Genomic DNA, 25,468 nt, shown 5'->3' on the forward strand with positions numbered 1-25,468 from the left:
AGGGATAGGAGAGTGGGTAATGGAATGAACATGAGCAACAGATCTCAAAGAAAACACTTACAAAAGGTAGGTAAGTGTTTTTTCTTCTCTGAGTGCTTGCTCACGTCGATTCCATTCTAGGTGACTCACAAGCATCATCAGTGGAGGTGGGCTCAGAGTTCACAGTTTAGCGGCTTGCAGTACTGCTCTACCAAACCCAGAATTGTCCCAGGCCTGCTAGGTAAGTGCATAATGGGACACGAACGTGTGGAAGGACGACCAGATGGCCACCCTACAGATGTCCTGGATAGGCACTTGAGCTAGGAAAGCTGTGGAAGAGGCTTGCACTCTGGTTGAGTGAGTGGTGACAATTGCTGGAGGTGACACCTGTGCCTGATCATAGCAGCAGTGAATGCAGGCAGTGACCCAAGAAGAAATTCTTTGAGTGGACACTGCATGACCTTTAATCCTGTTGGCCACCGCGACAAACAATTGTGTTGACTTGTGGAATGGCTTGGTCCTTTCAATGTAGAAGGAAAGTGCCCTTCTGACATCTAGGCAATGCAACCTACACTCCTCCGACTTATATGGCTTTGGAAAAAAAAAAAAACCACAACAGGTAAGTAAATGTCCTGGCCCATATGAAACTGAGACCTCCCTGGGCAGGAAAGCTGGGTAAGGCCGTAGCTGGATCTTGTCTTTGTAAGAGACCGTATAGGGTGATTCCGAGATAAGCACCTTAATCTCAGAAACCCAGCAGGCAGATGTTATTGCAACCAAAGAACACAACCTTCCGGGAAAGGCGAAGGAGAGACCAGGAAGCCAGAGGCTTGAAGGGGAGCCCAGTAAGCCACGACAGCACACGATTCAGATCCCACGGAGGGACGGGTTTCCTGATGTATGGGTAGAGGTGCTCGAGGCCCCTGGCAGTCATGTCCTGGGGAAAAACCAACCTACCTTCGAGCAGCTGATGGAAGGCCAAGATAGTGGCCAAGTGGACCTTGATAGATGAAAGGGACAGGCCTTGGAGCTTGAGATGCAGAAGGTAGTCCAGGATTAACTGCAGAGAGGTCCACTCAGGCTGAATGCTTTTATCCGAGGCATTATTCTGCCACCAGGTGAATGACGACAGTATGTGGTCTGGGACCCTCACCACCCAGTCCATGCTGTGTCTGTTGAGGGCACAGACCGATGCCAGCCACGCCTGCACGGGCCTGAGGTGGAGCTGCACATGTCGGACCACCTAAGTGCAGGCGGTGGTGAGAGGGTGGGCTTACATGCACAAGATGAGGTCCACCATGGCTTAGAACCAAGCCTCGGGGAGGAAGGCTTTGACCTGAGCCAAGTTGAGGGCTGCTCCAATGAATTCTATGCATTGCGTTGGACTTAAGGTAGACTTTTTCTCGTTTATTAACAGACCCAGTTCACAACAGGTGGAACAAACCAGATTGAAATGCTGATACACCTGATCCAGGGACTGACCCTTTATTAGCCAGTTGTTGAGATACGGATAAATCTGAACACTCCAGTGCCTCAGATAAATGGCCACTGGCGCTATACCCTTCGTGAACACTCTCAGGGCTGACAAAAGACTGAATGACAATGCCATGAATTGGAAATGCTGCTGGCCCGGCGTATAACGAAGGAAGCACCTGGGCCCCGAGAAAATGAAAATGTAGAAATACGTGTCCTTTAAGTCAAGGGCGGTGTACCAGTCTCCCAGATCCAGGGACGAAATGATGGAGGCCAGGGAGACCATGCGAAACTTTGACTTGTTAAGACGACACAGGTTCAAGATGGGTCTGAAGCCCCCTTTTGCTTTCAGGATCAGGAAGTAGTGGGAGGAACCTCCGCCACCCAGGTGCAGAAGATTCTTGACCTCTTGGAAGAGAAGTTGCTCATGAGAAGGATCCCTGAAGAGGGATGGGAGGGAGGGTCAGCCATGAACTGCAGGGTGTAACCTAAGCATTCTGACTAACCGTAATGGGTGGTAAGAAGGAAGTGAGAGAGCGTAGGGTCTGCGGTCCCTATATACCAGCACATGGGCGCGACAGTTAAGGGGGCACCACAGCTGACCCTACAGATACCACTAAGGCAAACATCTCCAATGACTGTGCATGTGGGCGTGCACACACCTAGAATGGAATCTACATGAGCAAGCACTCCAAGAAGAAATTCTGGATCTTTAACATATAGTTTTAGATCTAATGTGCTGCGTGGGACACCAGGCCTTGACTATGGATTCCCATACTGTGATACTTTAGAATTGAAAGGATGTCCTTATTCAACATGGTGCACAGACACTCTACTATATCTTAATGAAACAAATAAACACCTAGAAAGAACAGCAGATAATTAAACAGAAAATAAAGTTAATTTTACAGTTACAATCAAACAACCAAGAAACAGGATTACCTGCATACAACCACAACATTTGCTAACAAAAAGATAAGGATATCACAACTTTTCTTTTAAACAAGACTCTGCTCCCCTCGGACTCATCCATGGCATAAGGAGAACCTGCTGCTTCTGGTCTTCAGTTTAATTCTAATAGTTACTGCTACGGATTTTTTAAAAAAACAAACAAACCTTTTTTTCAGTCAGTGTAAAGAAGCTAACAGACATCAGCTTTGCTAATTCCTGATGAATCTGTCAGAGTACAGTAAGATTTCACTAGGAATTGTGTCTTTGGAACAAACATTAGTCCATGAACTCAAAGACACGTAGAACTGAAAGTATGTAATGACAGTAACTCCTTGCTTAATGCTGTAGTTATGTTTCTGAAAAATGCTACTTTAAGCTAAACGATGTTAAGTGAATCCAATTTCTCCTTAAGCATTAATGTAAATGGGGGGGGCTAGGTCCCATAGAAATTTTTTTTGCCAGACAAAAAGAGACATTATAAAAATACACAGTATAAGTTTTAAACAAACAATTTAATACTGTAGACAGCAATGATGATTGAGAAGGTTGCTTGAGGTGATGGAGTAAGATGGTGGGATATTTCCCAGGGAATGCCTTGCTGCTAAATGATGAACTAGCACCTGGCTGAGCCCTCAAGGATTAACACGTTGTTAATGTAGCCTCACACTCTACAAGGCAGCATGCACTGAGGCAGGAGGGAGGAAACACAACAGGCACATGGCAGTGGCTGCAAACACTTCCTTGCAGAAACTGAATGTGATGAACCCACCCTATCCCGGTGGAATGCACCACTCCCTCCTCCAGACAGCACACGCACAGGTGCTGACTTTCCGAAGTGCTGGGGGATGCGTGCATGTGACAGACATGCGGTGCCCCTTTAAGTACACTGACCCCACTTTAAGTACCTTTTAAGTCGATCAGCAAGTTCAGACACAGCAGCAGCTTCCAGCAAGCTCCCTCCATCCTGAGCTCTGTCGTGTGTCCCCCACCCCTGCTCTGTGGAGATGAGGTACAGGAGCGGGGGAAGGGGGACACCCTGACATCAGCACCCCTCTCCCCCCTGCGCCCAGCAAGCAGGAGGCTCCCGGGAGCAGCTCCAAGGCAGAGGACAGAAGCAATACATAGCAGTGGGGGGAGGGACACCTGAACTGTGGCAACTGATAGCCTGCTGGGCGGGAGCCCAGATGCACACCTACTTACAGGGAACTATGGGGAACTGATAGCGGGGCTGCTGGCTCACCCTGGTTCCAACCCCCCATGAGCACAGGCTGCTCTTCCAGAGAATCCTGCAAGTAGTGGACAAAGCAGGCAGCTGAACAACATTATAAGGGAGCATTGCACAACTTTAAACGAGCTTGTTCTCCAATAGATCAGCGATGTAGTGATGTAACAACGAAACAACATCAACCAGGATGATGTTAAGTGAGGAGTTACTGTATCAGAATCCAGAAAGCTACAGCAAGGGGGGAAAAAAAAATAAAAAAACCCAACAGCCTTCAAATGACTTACTTTCAGCAACAAAACTGACAGAATTAGAACCATTTGCGTTGTAATCACCCAGTCACTTATTTTTAGCAGAACACAGTGCTAAGGCGGACACGTTAAGAAAAGCCAATTCCTTCAAACCACCAAATAAAGCAAATTCTAAATTGCTTTGCATATTTTGACAGTATATTTATTCTTGTAGACTATGCCTGACTTTATTTTGGTTAATAGCACTAACTCTATTTTTTTCAGACTGCATTATGGCAGATAGTGGCAGCACCCAGAGACCGCCCATACACAAGACTTATTTGAGTCAGACGTACAATACAAAGATAGACACTCACTCTAATCTGAAGAGCCTGAATTTTAAATGCTATATAATTTACATGCAATTACATAACAGGAATCATTCTAGATACATGAGTGACTAGACAGGCAAGTATAAGGCACGCAAGAGCAGAGCAATGTGGAGTATATTTCCTGTTTTTCCTGTACCTCAAGCTTTACTACACTATATAAAATATTTTAAACTTGTTACCATTCTTTAGATCTTCCAATGTATTAGTGTCCATCCTTTGCCAAGGCAAAAACTCTAGGGCTAGCCTTAGTGCAAGGGACGATATCTTTCTTTGTGTCTTGTACAATGGTAAACACTCTGTCAGCCCTTAAGTCTGTCTACGCTCTTATATTAATCAAACTGACTTAAAAAAAACCCACCACATCTCAACTATCGTAACTGGTGGATTATTGTGACAGCATAATAACTAAACTACGAGTGGATTCTGAAATTGAGCTGATTTTGTCCTTTGCTGAATAAACAGGAAAAAAAATAAGTAAATTATGCAGTAGGTGAGAAGATAATATATCAAGACTGTAAAGCATCAATGAGTTTGAACAAGTTGTTCAGTTTCAGTAACAGTAATCTTAACTCCCACAGCGACCATGAAATTGTTTTAAAAAAAGGACTATTAAGGTAGGAAGGAGGAGAGGTAAGTTGCAACCAGTGCAAATTTGGACAAGATTTCAATTACTAATATCTAAAAAGCAGAAGGATACCATATAGCACAGGAAACTGACAGGACAACGTTTACAGCCTGGGGGGAGGGGCTGGTTGGGGTCTAAAATGGCTTTGAGTCACGGTTGCACCCTTCCAAAGCATAACTGTTCCAGGAGCTGGAGGGCCCCCAAAACAACATAGTCATGGGAGCCTGTCTAAATTACAACAGTCTTCCCAACGCTGCCTAATGGGACACCAAGCTGTGTACTGTAGCCCCACACCTCACATGCTTCTCCCAGCCCTACCCCTGGCATGCCGGAGCTTGTGAGGAGACTTAAGGCAGTCTTCCACAGTGCTTACCTGGGGGAATCCTCCCTAAGATAAATATGGGGCTTTTCGGGCCCTTTTATGGTGCTCCACTCCTTTTATGAGGCATAAGGGGCCAGAGCAGGGGGAGGATCTTGCACTAAGTTTAAAAGACTTTCCTTGGCAGCACAAGGCATAGGAAAATAAGCATATACAGTTGTGTACAGAAGATGTGACTACACAAAGCAGACTCTATATTTGTTTTTAATTTGTTGGGTATATGATTTGTTGTGAAGGAAACTTATACCATGAAGCTAAATAAAAATATTTCCAAAAACCAAACAAGCTTTCCCCCCAATACTCATGAGGCACAATAATATTACTTTAAAAGGTAGGATGGAGATATCTGTCTCGTACAAACTGCTGCACAGAGTACCTGAAGCTTCCATCTTGAAAATCTCCCAGTTACGAAGCTTTATAAAGAAAGTATGGGTTTTTGTTTTATTATGACTATTTGAGCTTGATAAACTTAACAGATTGCCTCGGCAGAAAATAAAAAAATCAGTCTAAAATGTGGAGCGCCCTGAAGGACACCACAAAACACTAGCTTGTCCTGTGGACACCAGCAACTGAATCAGAAATAGGCAGGAGTATGAAACACTATAGAAATCAGCAATTGTACCTGAAGATGATTAAGTTAATGTCTCAAAATTGGCACAACAGTTACTGCATGGAATCCTGAGCCAGAAGGTTGGAGAGATTATTGATCCAATAACAAAAGAATTCTGAATAGCCGCTTGGGGTGACGTCAGGAACAGAAAAGTAAATGGAACCTCATCTTCAGACATGATTAGAGAAAACCCAGGAAATTAAGGATCAGTAACTGACATTCCAGTGTGAGAGGCATTAACGGGGAAAATTACAAGATTAATTTTACTATATTAAATATGTTTCAGAACACAAATTTTCTCTGCCAAACCTGGAGTTTTGTTTAATTTGTTTAAAAATAAAAGAACAGATGTACTTGGATTTGAAAAATGGCAATGACATTACTGTATAATAGGCAAATATAATAGCTTAGAGTCTAAAATAAAAAGGCCTCTTTCTCCTGAAATGGTAAAATAATTGCCTAGGCAATAGAGAAAAAAGTAAAAGGTAACAGGCCATAGTTAGAGATGAGGCATGCATTCAGTAGCATATTACAGAATCACAAAGACTAGTATGCAGTACTCTGACTAACTACACAATATCAAACTTGATCTGGAATTGCACTTACAACGGCAAGATTTTGGCTGTGCTTTTAGTTCTGCACCACCAATATCATATGCAAAAATATTTTATAGGTACTCTTAGGGAGATATCTAGAGTCTAGAAAAAAATTGTATTCCTTCAACAGAAATGGATTGTCATTAAATTGTGTGTACATAACTTTGGAATGAACTCTGCAACACACACATTCTGACGGTCATAGTTTTTTTCCCCTACAGTCTCCCTCACCATTCCACATGGCCTCGGGGCTGCTGCACTATCCCCACCATGCCATCCCAAGGGACATGAAAGACAATCACAGCTTCACATACACCAATTTTTCACAGGTCATTGTATGTATTGCTACAATGGATATGAATGTTCTTTCCCCTTCAGAAGTTCTGTTGTATTAAAGTTTTAATCTATTTGCTTGAAAACTGCATGGATGTGTCTCTTCCTTGGATTGTTACACATTAAAATTTTATGGTTTTAAACATAATTCCTCTATTAGTTCAAAACATATGCTGTTGAGTGCCCTAGTCGTTCTGAAAGCAACCAATTACTTGTTACTGTATAGTATGGCAAGTCGTAGGATCAGTGACAAGTAAAATTCGATGCACTGACAGTGTTATATTTATACATGTACCCCAAGCAATCCCTAATAGGTTACAAAACAGCAGGACCAGGTAAAGCAGAGTACACCAAAATGCATTACAGTGGCTCACTGCTGAAGTGGTCTTGCAAAGCCTTCCTGAGTCGTACAGCTCTGCATTGAGTTCTCTTAATAACCCTTGTGTCTGTCTATTCAAACTCAGCAGACAGCTGCTCCACCTCCACCCCAGTGGAAACATTTCCCCTTTTGCTTCACAGATATTATGCAGGACACAGCAGATAGCTATAACCATTGGGATATTTTTCTCACTAAGATCCAATTTTGTGAACAACAACGCTAGGGACCCTTCAATCCACCAAAAGCACATTCAACTGTCATTCTGCACCTACTGAGGTGATAACTGAATCTCGGTGCTGTCATGAGCCTGAGCCAGGGGAGCAATAGATAGGCTGGGTCCCCCAAGAGCACTATTGGAATTTCAACATTCCCAATGGAAATCCAGTCAGGAAAGGAAGTTCCTGCTTGAAGTTTTCTGAAAAGTCCTGTGTTCTTAAAGATGTGAGTGTCATGCACCTTCCCTGATCAGCCTACATCGATGTCTGAAGTGCCCCCAGTGATCCACCAATGCTTGCATAACCAAATAGAAGTAGTCTTTTCTGTTGATTTACTCTGTGGCAAGGTGGTCTGGTGCCAAAATAGACACATGCATGCCGTCTATTGCTCCACCACAGTTCAGAAACCCCACTGCTGTAAATCCATCCACTATATCTTGCACATTGCCAGGAGACGCAGTCCTACATAGCAGGAGGCGATTAATAGCCCTGTACACTTGCACTACAATGACCCACATAATGGATTTTCCAACTCCAAAATAACTTCTGACTGATTGGCAGCAAACTAGCATTGCAAGTTTCCACAGTGCAATTGCCACTCACTTCTCCACTGTCAAATGTGGCTCTTATTCTGGTGTCCCTGTGCTGGATGGCTGGGGTGAGCCTGGCACACAGATCCAGGAATGTGGCCTTGTGCATCCAAAAGTTCTGCAGCCACTGCTCATCATTCCAAGTCTGCATTACGATGCGATCCCACCAGTCAGTGTTTGTTTCTCAGACCCAGAAGCAGCACTCCACTATCTGAGCTGCTCTGTGACCACCACCACCACCACCCCCCTCCAAGAAGTTGTGTTCCACTTATTCGGTTCTTCATTCGACTCCGCAAATACCAGAGGATTGTATGTCCTGGGCTTGCAACATTCATGACAACAGTTCAAAGCTGTGCAGGCTCCATGATGCTGTCAGAGATGGTGGACAGTAAGGTGGGCTATACAGATTTGCATGATTTTGAAAAAAAAGAAAATGAAAATTATGGGATTTAGATCAGTAGTTCTCAACCAGGGATCCTGGGCCCCCAAGGGGGCTTCGAGCAGGTTTTAGGGGGGCCTCTAAGCAGGGCCAGCATTAGACTCGCTGGGACTCAGGGCAGAAAGCCGAAGCCCACTACATGGGGCTGAAGCCCAGGTCCCTGAGCCCCGTCACCCAGGGCTGAAGCTGAAGCCTGAGCAATGTAGCCTCGTGGGGGCCCCAGCCAACTGCCCTGCTTGCTACCCCCTAATGCCAGAGGTGGCTTTTACATGCAGAAAACCAGTTATTGTGGCACAAGTGGGCCACGGAGGTTTCTTTTTTTTAATAGCATGTTGGGGGGGGGGCCTCAGAAACAAAAAGGTTGAGGATCTCTGATATAGATGACATTATGGCATGGAGACAGTTGCACACGGAGAAGCTGACCCCTTGCTCCGTCACAAAGGCACAACTTGTTTCTGCCCCACCATGCATTGCCAAACTTTGCCTGGACAGTGGCAGGTTGCACACTAGCAAATCTATCCATGGTGCACTGCACCATGCATCAATACAAGCACTTCTGATGAGCATACGCACCACTGACAAAAGGAACCAACTATGCACACGCACAAGTGATATGCTAACTGCAGCGGCTTTAAGCCAACGTATCTGCATTGACCAAAGTTTATAGTGTAGACGTGGCCTTACATACCAACAAAACTGTTAATTCTCAGCTGAAAACAATGGGATAAACAAGCAACAGAGTTGAATATAGTTCTGAAAATCTTTAATATTGGTGATGATATGAAGATTTTGGGCAAGCAGACCCACTCTTTAAAGCAGAACTAATATAAACTGGAGTACTGTACCATAAAGTCATAACCTTGCCCCTTTTTTCAAATATACGGGACAATGTCAGGTTAAAAAATGTATTAATAATCTAATGCACTGGCAACAAAAAAAAAAGTTTAAGCCTAAAACCTAGTTTAACTTTTCACCATTTAGGGTTTTTGTTTTCTGGGGTTTTTTGCACTACATACAGCTTAGACAATGAAAATAGATTAATCTAACTTTCTGGTTTTACTGGACTAGCCAATACAGAAACATCTGGATTCTAGATACTGCAGAGGAATTTTTAAGTCAAAATAAAATGACCGAGTACAAACATTTTACTACCAGGTTTTGTCCAAAAGAATATATATAAAATGTAATGTTTGGGCCTGAACTACCTGACACACACTTCAAAGGATTTAAAAAAAAAAAAAAAAACCGACAGACACACTTCTCAATGGGAATTGGGCATCTAACCACCCTTTGGGCCTTCTAAATTCTCTCCCTAGTTTACACTGTGCTGTTTAAAATAATATCTAGAACAAATAGAGGACCAAGTTCTTCATCAACTACAGTGGGGTCAGGATTTGGCCCAAACATTGGTACATAGCAAAAAATTTCACAACAATAAAAATGACTTCAGTTTTATCTAAAACTGTGAAGAGACATTAAAGAATAAACTGACATTAAAGAGAAAAAGGGCATGATGGAAGAAGGAAAATACTGTTAGTAACAAATGGAGTTGTCATATGTTCCTCACTTTGAGCGGGTCTCCTGAAGAATACCATCCCTCCCTCTGGTCAATATGAACAATTTTCAGTGTAGGACTGAAACATTATCTTAAAATGTAAGATTTGTTGTTACACAAACGCTAAAACACAAAATGAGTATTTATCATGTTCAATATAAAAAATGTCCTAAGATTTGAGTCAAGAATCAGTGTTTTGTAGCTTGAAAGTTTACAAAATAAAACCTTCATTTTCCTAGAAATGCAGCTTTTAAAAAACTGTATTAAGTTAATGCACTATACACCTTTTCAGACTTCTGTCACAATTGTAATATAACTTCACTAGATTGGTACACAAAAGGAAGGAAGCAATATCACGGTCTGTTTCCTTTTAATAAAATTCTAGCCAGATCTGGAAGGGATATGTAAGGTTATTCTAAAGTAAAAGTATATCAGATTACTCTAAACAGCATTATAAACTTTTCTTTACAAAAATCCTGAATTGCTTTTCAACTGAGTTACATTGTGAGTACTTGCTAATACAGAAGAACCTCAGATTACGAACCCCTCAGGAATAGAGGTTGTTTATAACTCTGAAATGTTCATAAATCTGAACAAAACGTTATTGTTGTTCTTTCAAAAGTTTTCAGCTGAACACTGACTTAATACAGCTTTGAAACTTCGCTATGCAGAAGAAAAATGCTGCTTTCCCTTTACGTTTTAGTAGTTTACATTTAACGGTACTGTACTGTATTTTTTTGGTGTCTGCTGCTGCCTGACTGTGTACTTCCAGTTTCAAATGAGGTGTGTGGTTGACTGGTCAGTTCGTAACTCTGAGGTTCCACTGTATGACCCGGTTCAGAATTCTTTTTAGTACAATGGCTTTACTTGGCAACATGAGATAACAAGGAGGGGCCCAGAGGGCACTGCACACATCTAAGTTGCCCTGCTGCAACAATGAACCAATATGGCAGTACACCTCAGTAAGAGTGCTCTTACTAGGCAGTGCTGGTTCCTGCAACAGGCTCTTGAGTTGGTTGGCTTGACAGAAGGTCAGCTGATATCAAGAAATCCTGCTCTATTCTTCATTGCAAATGGCTGAGCCACATCAAGCCAAATTATTTTTAAAACAAACTTTATCACAATGCTCCTACAGCACCTTCTAAAGAGGAACCAAAGTACTTCACAAATGTAATTATTTCAGCCTCAGAATACATTTGTAAAGTAAGGCATAAAACTTGCCCAAGGTCACAATGATATCTATGGCAAAACTGAGAAGAGAGCACAGATCTCCTGGTTCTCTATCTTGTGCTTTAAACAAGACCATCTTAGGACCTTGTTAACTGTATTTTAAAAATTCTTGTTTGAGTCAACTGTTTTAAATTGGTAAATTTTAATGTCCTTTGCTACATCTGTGCAGCAGTTAATATAGTTGATTAATATACAGTGAATCACTCTAAATGTGCTTTAAATATAAGCATTACAACATAACATGTCATGTTAAGTTTACTAGATGTTTACCTTTATTGAATGTTTAAGAATCTGTAGGTTGAGGATTTTAATGTGTAAACACGTATAATATTTACTTAAATGACAATTACTGTAAGATGTAGTGAAATAATGTTTCTTATTTTGCTACTAAATCACTTTGAAAACTTACAGCCTGATTTCTGTAGCAGCTGAGTACCCAAACCTTTGACTGAAGTCACTGGGACCTGAACATGCTCAGCACCTCTGAAAATCACACCATTACAAGTTTTAAGTTGGTTGCTAAATTGAGCCTTCTTTCTGTGCATGCAATTATATTTCTGAAAATGAAGGCAATTTCATTCCCACCCCACAATCTGGATTACTACATCCCCGTTCATCATAAATCACAGCAAGTTTGGATTGTATCCAGCCTTGCCAATTCTCTAGGCGGACAAGGATTATAGAATTACATAACTATTTCAGATTCTTCCTCCTGTCCCAAAATTTCTAATCCCTGCCCAGCAACAAGAATAGAGAAACTGAGGTAACAGAATGGGCATCCAGACTGCAGTAAATCTGTTAGGTAACTCTCAATGTTACCAGAGAAATCACAGCTCAAAAGTGAAATATGATCTTTCAAGAAAGTACTACAAATGCAGTGTAGCCAACTCTTGCTATTGTTATAGAGTCTTGCAATAGTTGGTGTTTTCATAAAGCCCCTGCTCCTTAAGGGAAGTGATGACACAAGAATTCAGCTCTCCTTTTTAAAAAAATGAGAGCTAAGTTTCTAGCTCCATACCATGGTAGTACAGTAACTCCTCACTTAACGTTGTAGTTATGATCCTGAAAAATGTGACTTTAAACGAAACAATGTTAAGCGAATCCAATTTCCCCATAAGAATTAATGTAAATAGGGGGGTTAGGTTCCAGAGAAATTTTTTCCACCAGACAAAAAACTATATATTAGATATATAAGCCCCCCATTAATAAATATATACACTCACACACAGACACACATAGGAGTATAAGATTTAAACGAACAATTTAATACTGTACACAGCAATGATCATAGAATATCAGGGTTGGAAGGGACCTCAGAAGGCCATCTAGTCCAACCGCCTGCTCAAAGCAGGGCCAATCCCCAATTTTTGCCCCAGATCTCAAATGGCCCCAAGGATTGAACTCTCAACCCTGGGTTTAGCAGGCCAATTCTCAAACCACTGAGCTATCCCTCCCCCCCAATGATGATTGTGAAGCTTGGTTGAGGTGCTAAAGTCAGAGAGTGGAAGAAGGTGGGATATTTCCCAGGGAATGCCTTACTGCTAAATGATGAACTAGCATTCGGTTGAGCCCTCAAGGATTAACACGTTGTTAATGTAGCCTCACACTCTACAAGGCAGCATGAATGGAGGGAGGCAAGACAGCATGGCAGACAGAGAGACAGACAGACACACCCCCCACCGTGTGTGTGTGTGTGAGAGAGAAGCACATTGCCCTTTAAGTATGCTGAACCCACTCTAAGTACATTGCCATTTTAAGTAGATCAGCAAGTTGAGACAGCAGCTGCTGCCAGCAAGCTCCCTCCGTCCTGAGCCCTATCGTGTCCCCCTGCTCTATGGAGATGGGGTAAGCGGGGGGAGGGGGACGACACCCTGACATTAGCACCCCTCCCGCACACACACACACACACAGCAAGCAGGAACCTCCTGGGAGCAGCTCCAAGGCAGAGGGCAGGAGCAGCACATGGAAGCGTGGGGGAGGGACAGCTGAACTGCCGGCAATTGATAGCCTGCTGGGCGGCTGCCGCACAGGGAATTTAAGGGAGCAGGGAGCTGATAGGGGGGTTGCCGGTCCACCCTGGTTCCAAGCCCCCACCAGCTAGTGCCAACAGGCTGCTCTCTCTGCAAGCAGTGGACAATGCAGGCGGCTGCCAAACAACATAAGGGAGCACTGAGCAACTTTAAATGGAGTATATTCTCTAATTGATCAGCAATGTAACAATGAAACAACGTTAACCAGGACGACTTTAAGTGAGGAGTTACTGTATCTAGGTGGCTTCCAGTCGTACACTAAGCAATAGAAGTTATATCTGTTATGTGTGGTTTGTCCTTTCTTTCTCAAAGGGATAGAATTCCCAAAGGGGTAGAATTGTGTGTGTATTATACTGTTTTGTTTTTTAAAGTGCATGCTTCTATGTGTTTATATACAAGAAGGCAAGATCAAAGCAGCATGCTGTCCACTCTGAATGGCAAATGGTAAGATCTGTGATTGGCTTTTGTTCCTGTGGAAGTCTTGGATTGGCTCTCAAAAGCTTGTCTAGCAGACTAATTTTGCTTGTGTGGTACAAAGAGCCTGGGGAGCAGAGTTGTTGACTATGGTCTTCATCTTGGAACTTTAGGTGATCCTTTAGACATCCCAGGCTGCGCAATCTATGGCGTGACTTGAAGGTAAGGACTGAGACCTTGAACTTAACTCAGTATTCTATGGGACAACAATACAAAGAGCAGAGGACAGGTCTGATGTACTCATGATATCCTGTGTAGTTGAACAGACAGGCTGCAGCATTCAGTACTACTTGAAATTTCCTGATTGCCTATGGCTTCATGCAAAGGTATACTGATTTGCTGTAGAGGTGATGAGGGTGTGTAAAACTGAGGCCAGTTAATCATCTGCCTGGACAGGATAGAATTTCCTTACCAAAAAGAGATGGTAGAAAGCATTACTTGCAGATGCTTTGAGCTAACTTAGCATCAGCAAGGAATCCACTCTTCTATGCATCCGATGAAGTGAGCTGTAGCCCACGAAAGCCTATGCTCAAATAAATTTGTTAGTCTCTAAGCTGCCACAAGTACTCCTATTCTTTTTGCAGATACAGACTAACACAGCTGCTACTCTGAAAGCTATCTTAAACCTAACGAATGAATTGACAAATTGTAGGTTTGCATCTTCACCCAAAGGAGACTGCACCGTGGCTGAAAATTAAAGAGCTTTCCTCTGTCTCCAAACATAACCTCTCCCTTGACTGGACTGAAAAACCGTGAGTTGATCTCATCCAAGCACTGGGCCATCATGGTGGTGGTAATTCATATGTGGTGAAGAAGATATGTGACACTTGCATATTGCTGACAATGAAGTCCAAGATAGTGGAGAAAAGCCTGAATATATGAACAGTGTGCACCCTATAGGCTCAGTAACCAGAATGCAAATAAAAATAATCCAGTGTTTTAAAATAATGATTTTTGGAAGCTTGGGGTTGGCAGTGCTGCAAATGGTTAATAGTAATTTACAATACCTGTGTTGCAAGAAATGAAACAAAATACCCTAGTTTTCCTTTCATCCTAATGTGAATGAGAAGAACACAGACTACTTTTACCCAAGGTTGAAAACAAAGTGAACTTAAGATTTTAAAATTGCAAGAAAGAAACCAAATATTTTGTTGGTATTAAAATATTATTAGATTATAACTAGTTGTACTGCATGCAGCACTTGAAAAAATACTTTGCATAGTTAATGGTAATATAATCATGTATTTTAGCTGTGCATGTTTATGTGCAATATTGTATATTATAATTTGTGCCACTAACAGATTGACTTGGTAGCAAGGAAATGAAGTGTCTAGTGAGACCTTATAGATTCACTGTTAGTGTCTGACAGCTATGCTCAACTGCATGCATTTAATTTGGATATATAAATGGAGTATACAGAAGGTCCAAATACTGGGAAACCGACTTCAAACATGTGACGGTATAAAAGGAGGAGAAATAGCAAAACAAACTACACAACAGATGGAGTTAAAATGGATTACTGAAGAGGTCAGTCCTCTGAGGTGCGGTCCAGAGGAGCATGAAAAGTTACCTTTACGGTATCCATGTTCTTCAACAAGTGATCCTCTTCTAAATTTTATTTTTCCCAAATTTATATTACTTTTCTTTTAAACCCTTTCACTGACGTGTTCATAAGTATTTGTTCTCCTGTGAAAACTGGCTCGGCATATCCTCACTTGTAGAATACATAAGCATCTGCGCTGAGCCTGGAACCATCAAGAAAAACAATGACCAATACGGCTTGTGCAAATCCCTTCATGGATCCAAATGTACAGAACTGCAGCTATCAAGAAACATGTGGCCCCAACTGCCCTCCGTTTTTTCTTACCTGGCTAGCTGAGTGTCAAGCAGTGTGTTGCAATGCCTGTTGCTATCTTTTACTTACTAGGCTTGTTTTTATTTGTGAGCAACTAGGACTGTTTCTACATATTCTAACAAACTTCCTGGTACCACAAGCTATGTTCAGTTCTTTGCATGTCAAAGCTCTGGTTTCTGCTTTGGTATTGTTTAATGGCTTATATAGCCTCTGAGTAACAGCCGTGATAGTCTGTATTCGCAAAAAGAAAAGGAGTACTTGTGGCACCTTAGAGACTAACCAATTTATTTGAGCATAAGCTTTCGTGAGCTACAGCTCACTTCATCGGATGCATACTGTATGCTCACGAAAGCTTATGCTCAAATAAATTGGTTAGTCTCTAAGGTGCCACAAGTACTCCTTTTCTTTATATAGCCTCTGTCTCCTTCATTTGAAGTGTCTGATTTCCAACAAGGAAGCAACTTTTTAAAACATGAGACAGTAGAAGATATGTAACATACCCACATGTTCACTGCCTCGTGTGCCTGGGAAGGTCCCTCTCTCTCCAGTTTGTAACTGTGTCTGTGCATTTCCCCCCACCAAAACTGCAAAAGAACAAACTAAAGCCTTTCCTATTGCAGGAGACTTGAAGACTCATTCTGCAGGTCAGTCCACTGTACATCTGAGTACAGCAGAGATCCTGGACAGTTGGGTTCCACTTCCTTTGTGTGAAAGCTGGGGCTGACTACTCACTCAGTGCTGTAAGATGGTTTCTTGTTTACACTTGTGGCTTGCACAGGCTATGTGTAGCTGATGCTGCAATATGTAGCTACAAGTAGTAGTGAAAGCCTCCAGCAGCTCCCCAGTGCCTATCCCTGGTTCTAAGAGGACAGTGTTGTCTAGTTGTTAAATTACATGAGATGACCAAACATACTGAACACAATCTGAGAGGCACTATGACTAAGATGATAAGACTTGGGTGTGGCATAAGAGAGACAATAAGATAAGCTGGAAGCTACCCCTATGCGCAAACAAAACTCTAAAATCTCATCTGTAAAAATCTAAAATGGCAGAGAAGAATGTCCATTCATAATTTAGTCATCTCATCCAAATTTTTTGTTCACTTTCAAAATCTATATTATATATAAATGGATTGCATAAAACAGGCATCCACTGTCACTTACAGGCAGAAATCACTTGCCCCATCACCTCAGCCATGCAGAACACAGTGCCATCCACAGCCTCAGAAACAATTCTGACATCATAATCAAAAAGGCTGACAAAGGAGGTGCTGTCGTCATCATGAATAGGTCGGAATATGAACAAGAGGCTGCTCGGCAGCTCTCCAACACCACTTGCTACAAGCCATTACCCTCTGATCCCACTAAGGGTTACCAAAAGAAACTACATCATTTGCTCAAGAAACTCCCTGAAAAAGCACAAGAACGAATCCGCACAGACACACCCCTGGAACCCCGACCTGGGTATTCTATCTGCTACCCAAGATCCATAAACCTGGAAATCCTGGACACCCCATCATCTCAGGTATTGGCACCCTGACAGCAGGATTGTCTGGCTATGTAGACTCCCTCCTCAGGCCCTACGCTACCAGCACTCCAAGCTATCTTCGAGGCACCACTGACTTCCTGAGGAAACTACAATCCATTGGTGATCTTCCTGAAAACACCATCCTGGCCACTATGGATGCAGACGCCCTCTACACCAACATTCCACACACAGATGGACTACAAGCCGTCAGGAACAGTATCCCCGATAATGTCACGGCAAACCTGGTGGCTGAACTTTGTGACTTTGTCCTCACCCATAACTATTTCACATTTGGGGACAATGTATACCTTCAAATCAGCAGCACTGCTATGGGTACCCGCATGGCCCCACAGTATGCCAACATTTTTGTGGCTGACTTAGAACAACGCTTCCTCAGCTCTTGTCCCCTAATGCCCCTACTCTACTTGCACTACACTGATGACACCATCATCATCTGGACCCATGGAAAAGAAGCCCTTGAGGAATTCCACCATGATTACAACAATTTCCATCCCACCACCAACCTCAGCCTGGACCAGTCCACACAAGAGATCCACTGCCTGGACGCTACGGTGCTAATAAGCAATGGTCACATAAACACCACCCTATACCGGAAACCTACTGACCGCTATTCCTACCTACATGCCTCCAGCTTTCACCCAGACCACACCACACGATCCATTGTCTACTGCCAAGTTCTAAGATACAACCGCATTTGCTCCAACCCTTCAGACAGAGACAAACACCTACAAGATCTCTATCAAGCATTCTTACAACTACAATACCCACCAGCTGAAGTGAAGAAACAGACTGATAGAGCCAGAAGAGTACCCAGAAGTCACCTACTACAGGACAGGCCCAACAAAGAAAATAACAGAACGCCACTAGCCATTACCTTCAGCCCACAACTAAAAACCTCTCCAACGCATCATCAAGGATCTACAACCTATCCTGAAGGATGACCCATCACTCTCACAGATCTTGGGAGACAGACCAGTCCTTGCTTACAGACACTCCCCCAACCTGAAGCAAATACTCACCAACAACCACACACCACACAACAGAACCACTAACCCAGGAACCTATCCTTACAACAAAGCCCGTTGCCAACTGTGTCCACATATCTATTCAGGGGACACCATCATAGGGCCTAATCACATCAGCGGCTCGTTCACCTGCACATCTACCAATGGGATATATGCCATCATGTGCCAGCAATGCCCCTCTGCCATATACATTGGTCAAACTGGACAGTCTCTATGTAAAAGAATAAATGGACACAAATCAGACATCAAGAATTATAACATTCAAAAACCAGCTGGAGAACACTTCAATCTCTCTGGTCACTCGATTACAGACCTAAAAGTGGCAATACTTCAACAAAAAAACTTCAGAAACAGACTCCAACGAGAGACTGCTGAATTGGAATTAATTTGCAAACTGGATACAATTAACTTGGGCTTGAATAGAGACTGGGAGTGGATGGGTCATTACACAAAGTAAAACTATTTACCCATGTTTATCCCCCACCCCCCGCTGTTCCTCAGACGTTCTTGTCAACTGCTGGAAATGGCCCACCTTGATGATCACTACAAAAGGTCCCCCCCTACCCCCCCGCTCTCCTGCTGGTAATAGCTCACCTTAAGTGATCACTCTGGTTACAGTGTGTATGGTAACACCCATTGTTTCATGTTCTCTATGTATATAAATCTCCCCACTGTATTTTCCACTGAATGCATCCGATGAAGCGAGCTGTAGCTCACGAAAGCTTATGCTCAAATAAATTTGTTAGTCTCTAAGGTGCCACAAGTACTTCTTTTCTTTCTGAGAAATATTTGTGGATTCCACTTAACTCTGAAACTCTGATTTTTATTGCCAATCATAATTTTGAGAGAACAAATAGTTAGCTTTCATAGTTAATGCTTTGGTGAATGCTTTCTGGAGCAATATTTTCCAGTAGCATGGAGGAGTTGAGTTCTTGATGTACAGAACTTTTAACTGTGGCGCATGGGGGAGCTTGGTCGGTTGTCTTTCCCTCCGTCAGACAACCCTGATGCCTCCTGGAGATCACCACCAGCAATACCTCCAAAAAGATAGGTACTGCTGCATAAGAAAATGCTGCTGGTGAGATCCTTTGAAGACAGGTTCTCTTCTAACTCTTACCTGATGTGACCTTGACTGCCTTCTAGGGCTGTCAGTAATAAGGGCTATAGTGGTGAGAACAACAGTCTGACAGTTAAGGTGCTGGTCTGAGGTTTGGGAGACTTGTGTTCAATTCCCTGCTCTGCCACAGACTTCCCATGTGACATTATGCAAGTGAATTACACTCTCTCTGCCTCAGCACCCCATCTGTAAAATGGGAACGGGAGTGTTCTGAGGATAAACACATTAGATTCAGGTGCTCAGATACTGAGGTGATGAGCGCCATACAAGTCCTTTAGATTGATTTTTTCAGCAGCAAGCTGTGGGTTTTACAAATAAAATAGATAAAGAAAAATCAGGAAAGAATGCAAGGTAAAAATGTAATTAGATAGGGAAAAGCACACCTGGACAATGCTCTAGAGTTTTGATTTCCCCTCCCTTGCAAAGATAAAATGTAGATGCAGTCTTAATCACTACTTCACTATCCCATGAAAGATAGTCAATATTTTAAACTAACTTCAAATATCAAAAGCAGAGTTTATTCAAAACCCTAACGCAAAATGCTAGCATACAATGTCATTCTTTATCAGAATGCTGTTGACTTACATCAACCTGAGGCTCCTTTTTATCCAGAGAAAAAGATCCTCCTCTCCCATTCTTGGAGCCAAATGTTTCTTCTCATATGAAGAATTTTGTATTAACAGGGTATTTGTACAACTGAATTCAATTTAGCACACTGCTCTGTCTTCCTTCTCAGGTACAACTTTTATCAGACAACTCTTCGCATACCAGATCTACCTTCCTTATTAAAGACCTGTATTATTGCAACATACAATTGCCCAAACATAACTGGGACCCTATTGTACAAGGCATTGTATAAACAGATAAGACAAAACCCTCCTCTAAAGAGCTTACAATATAAGACACTCCCAGTTTTTGTACTGGACCAAGGTGACAAGTGGCACTTTAAAAATGGAGCTGAAAGTCTTTACAAGTTTGCCTTAAATTTAGTAGTGAACTATGATCCTCACCTCTGTGCAGAATAGCTGCCCTTGTAAAATTTAATGTAGATGGTTAGCATAATGTGCCAAAAAAGTAACCACACAATTTTTCTTTGTGTATTCCTCCCTCCTTCCCTTCCTAACATCTTTCCCTGCATCCTTTTTTGTCATACTCAAACTTGTTTTAAGCTTCTTGGGGCAGGAACTATATTTTCCTCTAGTAACGCACTATTTATTACCTCTGATGCTACATAAATAACAAATAATGAATAGCCCAAAAGCCAGCTAAAGAGAAACATTCAACTTATAGATATAAAAGTTAAGGAAAAAGCTTAAAACTAGATGTGCTGCAACAGGATGATGCTCTATGTCTGGCTACTAGGATAATTCAGGGAATCTTAAAATCTGCAATATGCCTGTAATAAAACTACTCTTACCTGCTGCATGCAGAACTCCTTAATTTATTCAGGCATGTAACTAAGTGTCCAAATGATTCTACATTACTTTAGTGACCACAGTCATGGTTCTGAAAGAGTTAGTACATGCCCATATACCATACCAACATTTCTCTGAAGCTACTATTTTGAATCTTAGCCTTCATTTATCAGTACTGCCAACCTCAAGAGACCAAATATTAAGAGAGTCAGTTCCCTGAAAGTCATGAGATTTTTGTTAAAATTTGAGTTGATTTTTTTTAATAGTGTCTTGACTAATTCCCTTGGATGCCTCTGCCAGTGTATATGTGCGATTAATTTCATGTTGAAAAGTCAACCTTTAATGCACACAAATGTGCACTTCTTCCTGGATGCTCCACTTACTCTCTCCTCCTTCAGACAGGGGCACTACCATCCATTTCCTACTGTCTTGACTCTCTCCTCTCCCAGTTTTCCACCTTTCCTCCATATTCTCCTCCTGCAGGAGGACTACAAAATGGAGCTAGAAATTTAACAATGAACATCCAGGAAGCACAAAGTACTCTGTGTATCAAGTTTTCCAATTATTATTCAATAAATCTTTGTGTGAGCCTCAAATATCTTTACATGAAAGAATGTCTTTACAATATCAACCACTTTTGGTAACTGCAAAAACCCTAACCCAAGCAGAGCTTTCTGTAACCCTATTGTATTCCACATAGGATCTTATACCACACATAGCCATAATATCTGAGTGCCTTCCAGTAGTGCATTGAGCAACATGGCTACACATCTGTCATGTGGTATTTGTTTTCTCATCCTCTCCCAGGGGACAAGCATGTGCAGTGAGGTGTCTTGATAGGGTTTGGTTTTTGTGGGGTTTTTTAAACAAACTATACCTGTTTCTAGGTGTTTGTTACAGAAGACAATGTTAAAGAAACGTGCCTTGCACTTGGAGTAGAAAACAGCAAGAGTAGTGACGGTCTTCAGTTCTTGGGGGAGTTCATTTCATAGTCTCAAACCACTCCTGGATAAGGTTCTGTTTCCCTATTAGACAAGCTTTAATCCTATTAATGAGAGTTCCATTGTGCCACAGGAGCGTAGTTATCCACCACCGTCTTCATCTTGGAGCTTGAGGCTGTCTCTTAGGTATCCTGAGCCAATGCTATGGTGAACTTTGACAGTAAGGTCCGAGACCTTTAACTCGATTAGAAATCCTATGAGAAGCCAATGGAGGTCAGGTTTGATGTGTTCGCGGTAGCCTGTGTTGCTGAGACGATGCGGTGCAGTGTTCTGTACTAGCTGGAGTTTCCAAAGTGCTGAAGACGTCATTTCCGGGTATTGGATTTCTGTAATCCATCTGAGACATGCAGTAATTATTTATAATCCTTAATTTTTTTTAAATCAATTCTCATATTCAAAGTGCGTCAAACATAGGCCATTCTACTTTTTTGCATAGTTTTGACCAGCTACGTACATATCATCATATTGCAATACAATTTAGTTTTTTAAAAAAATCTCAAGTATTCAAATAGCTAAAAATAATTTGTATTTTAATTATCCTTCCCTTATGTTACCCTGGGGCTTCTCCTCTGCCTAGCACTGCAGCTGCAGGGCTTCCCCAGCTCCTCCGGAATGAGCAGCTGTTGGGTTCTGGGCAGAGGAGAACTCCAGAGGGAGTCAGGGAAGTGTTGTTGTTGGTTCTGGTGTCCTGGACCCAGCAGCAACTTTTCTCTGACTCCACCTCTCCCTTGACTCCCTCTGCCCCAGGACCCTCTCTCTCCGCTACTGCTGAGATAAGGCTAATCCCTGCATGAAGGGAGTAGCCCTAAGTGGCAAGGTCAAATCCAAGTTCTCAGCTACACAGGGTATGTCTACACTGCAAATAAAAGAGCTTCAGCGCAGGGTCTCAGAACCCAGGTCAACTGATTCAGGCTTGCAGAGTTAAAAATAGTAGTGTAGTTGTTCACCAGGTTTCAGAGCCCAGCCTCCAGCCCAAACCCGAACCCAAAACATCTACACTGTTATTTTTAGCCACAGCCAGACACTCACGAGCCCAAGTGAGTTGATCAAGGCTCTGATATTTTGTGCTGTGGGATTTTCTTGGCAGTGTAGACTCCCACAGGCTCCTGTACAGAGCTCTGCCCATGCATCCAGACCCAAGAATCGTGGGGAACGGATTTGCCCCTCATGTCTTCGCAACAAATCCCCTTGCAGGCACCACAATACTGGGATTCATGATTAATTCATAAGTGTTAGCAATACTGATTTTTGAACAGAAATTAAGTCTCTAGCCGTCACGGTTGTGAAAAAAATATCAAAAATGCGAACAGAGGAACTGATGCAGACATGAGTCTAGAGAGAGTCTGGAACAAAAAGCACTGAGGTGCAAACTACCCCATTTATCTTAGTGAAGTGTTAACTTAGATACCCAGTGACAATTTAAATGCCAATACTGATGACTGTTTCATCTTTCATGTAAGGAAGGAGGAGGAGGAGGATCGAAGAACTGCACAATTTAATGACATCTCCTTTTTGTGCCACAAGTTAGTGGAGTTTAGACATACCACACTTGTATTTCCCCTCATCTGCAATCAAGAAGGAGCCTAATAGAGACCAGGTAGATACTGTAGCCGCACAGAAGGTAACAATCTATTGTGAGCAGCATTTTGTACTCCTGGGGGAATTCTGCGCCACTGTACATGCGTAGAATTTATGTCCCCCACGGATTTGTTTCCCTGCAGAAAAATGATTTTCTGATGGGGAAGCAAACGGAAGCCACAAGAGCAGTCACGTGACCCTCCCCAGCAGTATGTTTTGGGTGCCCAAGGCAGCCAGCAGAGAGGTAAATCATTGTGGGGCAGGAGGTGGGACTGGGTAAGACCCAGCTGGTGGCTCCTACCGTGACTGGGTGCAGCTGCTAATCCCATCTTGGCTAGGGAGGACTGGACTTCCTCTTCCCCTGCATGGCATCTGGGGCCACATCAGACCACCCCCAGATTTCTCCCCCCACTGTGAGAAGCTCTGCAAACTCCCCCCTGCCCTCACACTTTCTGCATCCGTGGCTCCTCAGCTGCAGGGGGAGTGATCTCTGTACAGACAGATGCTCCCCCATCCACCCAACCCATGTGTATCCAGACCCCCTCATACCCAGACCCTCCCACACCCGGATCCCCACCCTACTGAGCCCCAACCAGCTGCACCTGGATCCCCACCCCACTGAGCCCCATTCCCCAGCATCTGGACCCCCACCCCCGCTAAGCCCCATCCACCTTCACCTGGACCCCCCTGCAGAGTTCAATTACTGTTGCACCCAGAACCCCCCAACAAGCCCCTATGCATCAAGATCCCCCCCTCACCCAGATCCCCCACTGAGCCCCCGCACCTAGACTGCCCCACACAGAACCCTCTCAACCTACTCCTGGACCCCCCCACACCCTGCACTTGGATCCTGCCTTGCTGAGCCTGTCTGCCGACACCGAGTGCACGTGACACGGAGGGGCAGGGCACTGGGGTGTTTCTGGGGCAGGCCCGGTCCTTGCGCTGTGTCAGGTTTGGGTGCAGCCTCACCGCTGAGTCTGTGTCTGGGGTGGGGCGGCGGGGGGGCAGGAAGCAGCACAGTGATCTCCCACCTCTGTGCAGCCAGTGGCCTGTGCTTCCCACTGCCATGCTGGAGCTTCCACATTTATCTGACAAATAAAATGTACAAAAATTTTTAATTTTTTGGCACAGAATTTTTAGGTGCAGAATCCTCTCAGGAGTAATTTTGGCAACTTGTGGATGGAGCTTGGAACAGTACCCACTCCCCTTTTCTTTTTTTGAATACTCATAACACAACTACAATACCGTCGTCTCTTGAGTACAGAGCAGCGTTCACTGTGTCCTTTACAAATTAAATATAAAAATACTTTCAGGTAACATTAGGGACATTGTTACAAATCTGCAGGCAGGCTCCCTTTTCTGCCCCTCAGCTGACTAACGCAGTCTCCTCTATAGGCTGACAAAGGATTCTTGGGCATGATTATAGCGAGCTATTGGTCTCAGCATATCTACAGGGCAGAAGCTGTCCAAAGTTTTCAGGATGCAGTGAACTGAACCAGGACAGATGCATTACTTGCAAATTTCTGCATCAGTTTTCCAAAGAGCACCAACAACTTAAATGATGAGTTAACAAGTCCAGGTGTGTTTCACAACACAGAAGTTTACATGCCAAACAGAAGTTAGATACTGGAAGTTTTGCATAAAATAAGTAAAGTATGAATATTGAAACAGTTACACTGTATTTGAATTTAACTGCACATCTCTTACCTAGCTTTGGAAATACTATTAAGTATTCTGCATTGCACTGAGGACATGCAACTCGAGCTGTACTGTTTCCTCTCTGTTTTTCATCTACCCAACGCTGTAGACAAGTCTGGTGAACCCATTTTGTAGAGCCTCTACACCTGCAAGGTCTCACCCACTCCGCTGTTCGATCATCTTCATCAGTGGCAAAACACACCCAGCAACTTCTGTAATTAAACAAACACGTATCAGACAAAAGTAGCAATGTATGCAAACAACACTTAAAGATAATATTTTTACATGTAAAGCAGTTAAAAAAAGAAAAAGAAAAAAACTTGAACCTGGAGAGGGCAATTACACTTGTCACTCCTTGAATCACCAAGAACACCAATACTTCCTCTGGAGAGCAAACTTTTCCCATTAATAACGCAACTTGTCACTCCTTGAATCACCAAGAACACCAATACTTCCTCTGGAGAGCAAAGTTTTCCCATTAATAATGCAATAATGTTTCTGTCAGCAAAATATTAGTTTTAAAATATTT

The 25,468-nt window shown here is 42.9% G+C and overlaps 1 protein-coding gene across 4 annotated transcripts in view; it reads right to left on the bottom strand.

Annotated features, from left to right (window-relative positions):
• The window catches only part of MARCHF5 (membrane associated ring-CH-type finger 5), a 74,812-nt gene that overhangs the window by 18,903 nt on the left and 30,441 nt on the right, over positions 1-25,468 (bottom strand). For 2 of the 4 annotated variants that reach the window (XM_073353913.1, XM_073353914.1), the window contains exons 2-3: positions 25,266-25,396; positions 24,949-25,151 (exon numbers count right to left, since the gene is read on the bottom strand). In XM_073353913.1, coding sequence (XP_073210014.1) covers positions 24,949-25,151; positions 25,266-25,345 — 283 coding nt within the window. In that variant the 5' untranslated portion in view covers positions 25,346-25,396. The remainder of the gene's footprint in view (positions 1-24,948; positions 25,152-25,265; positions 25,397-25,468) is intronic. The other 2 variants (XM_073353915.1, XM_073353912.1) reach the window with 1 other exon arrangement.

The sequence above is a fragment of the Lepidochelys kempii genome, chromosome 7 (assembly GCF_965140265.1).
Source record: "Lepidochelys kempii isolate rLepKem1 chromosome 7, rLepKem1.hap2, whole genome shotgun sequence".
In the NCBI taxonomy this organism is placed as follows: domain Eukaryota; kingdom Metazoa; phylum Chordata; order Testudines; family Cheloniidae; genus Lepidochelys; species Lepidochelys kempii.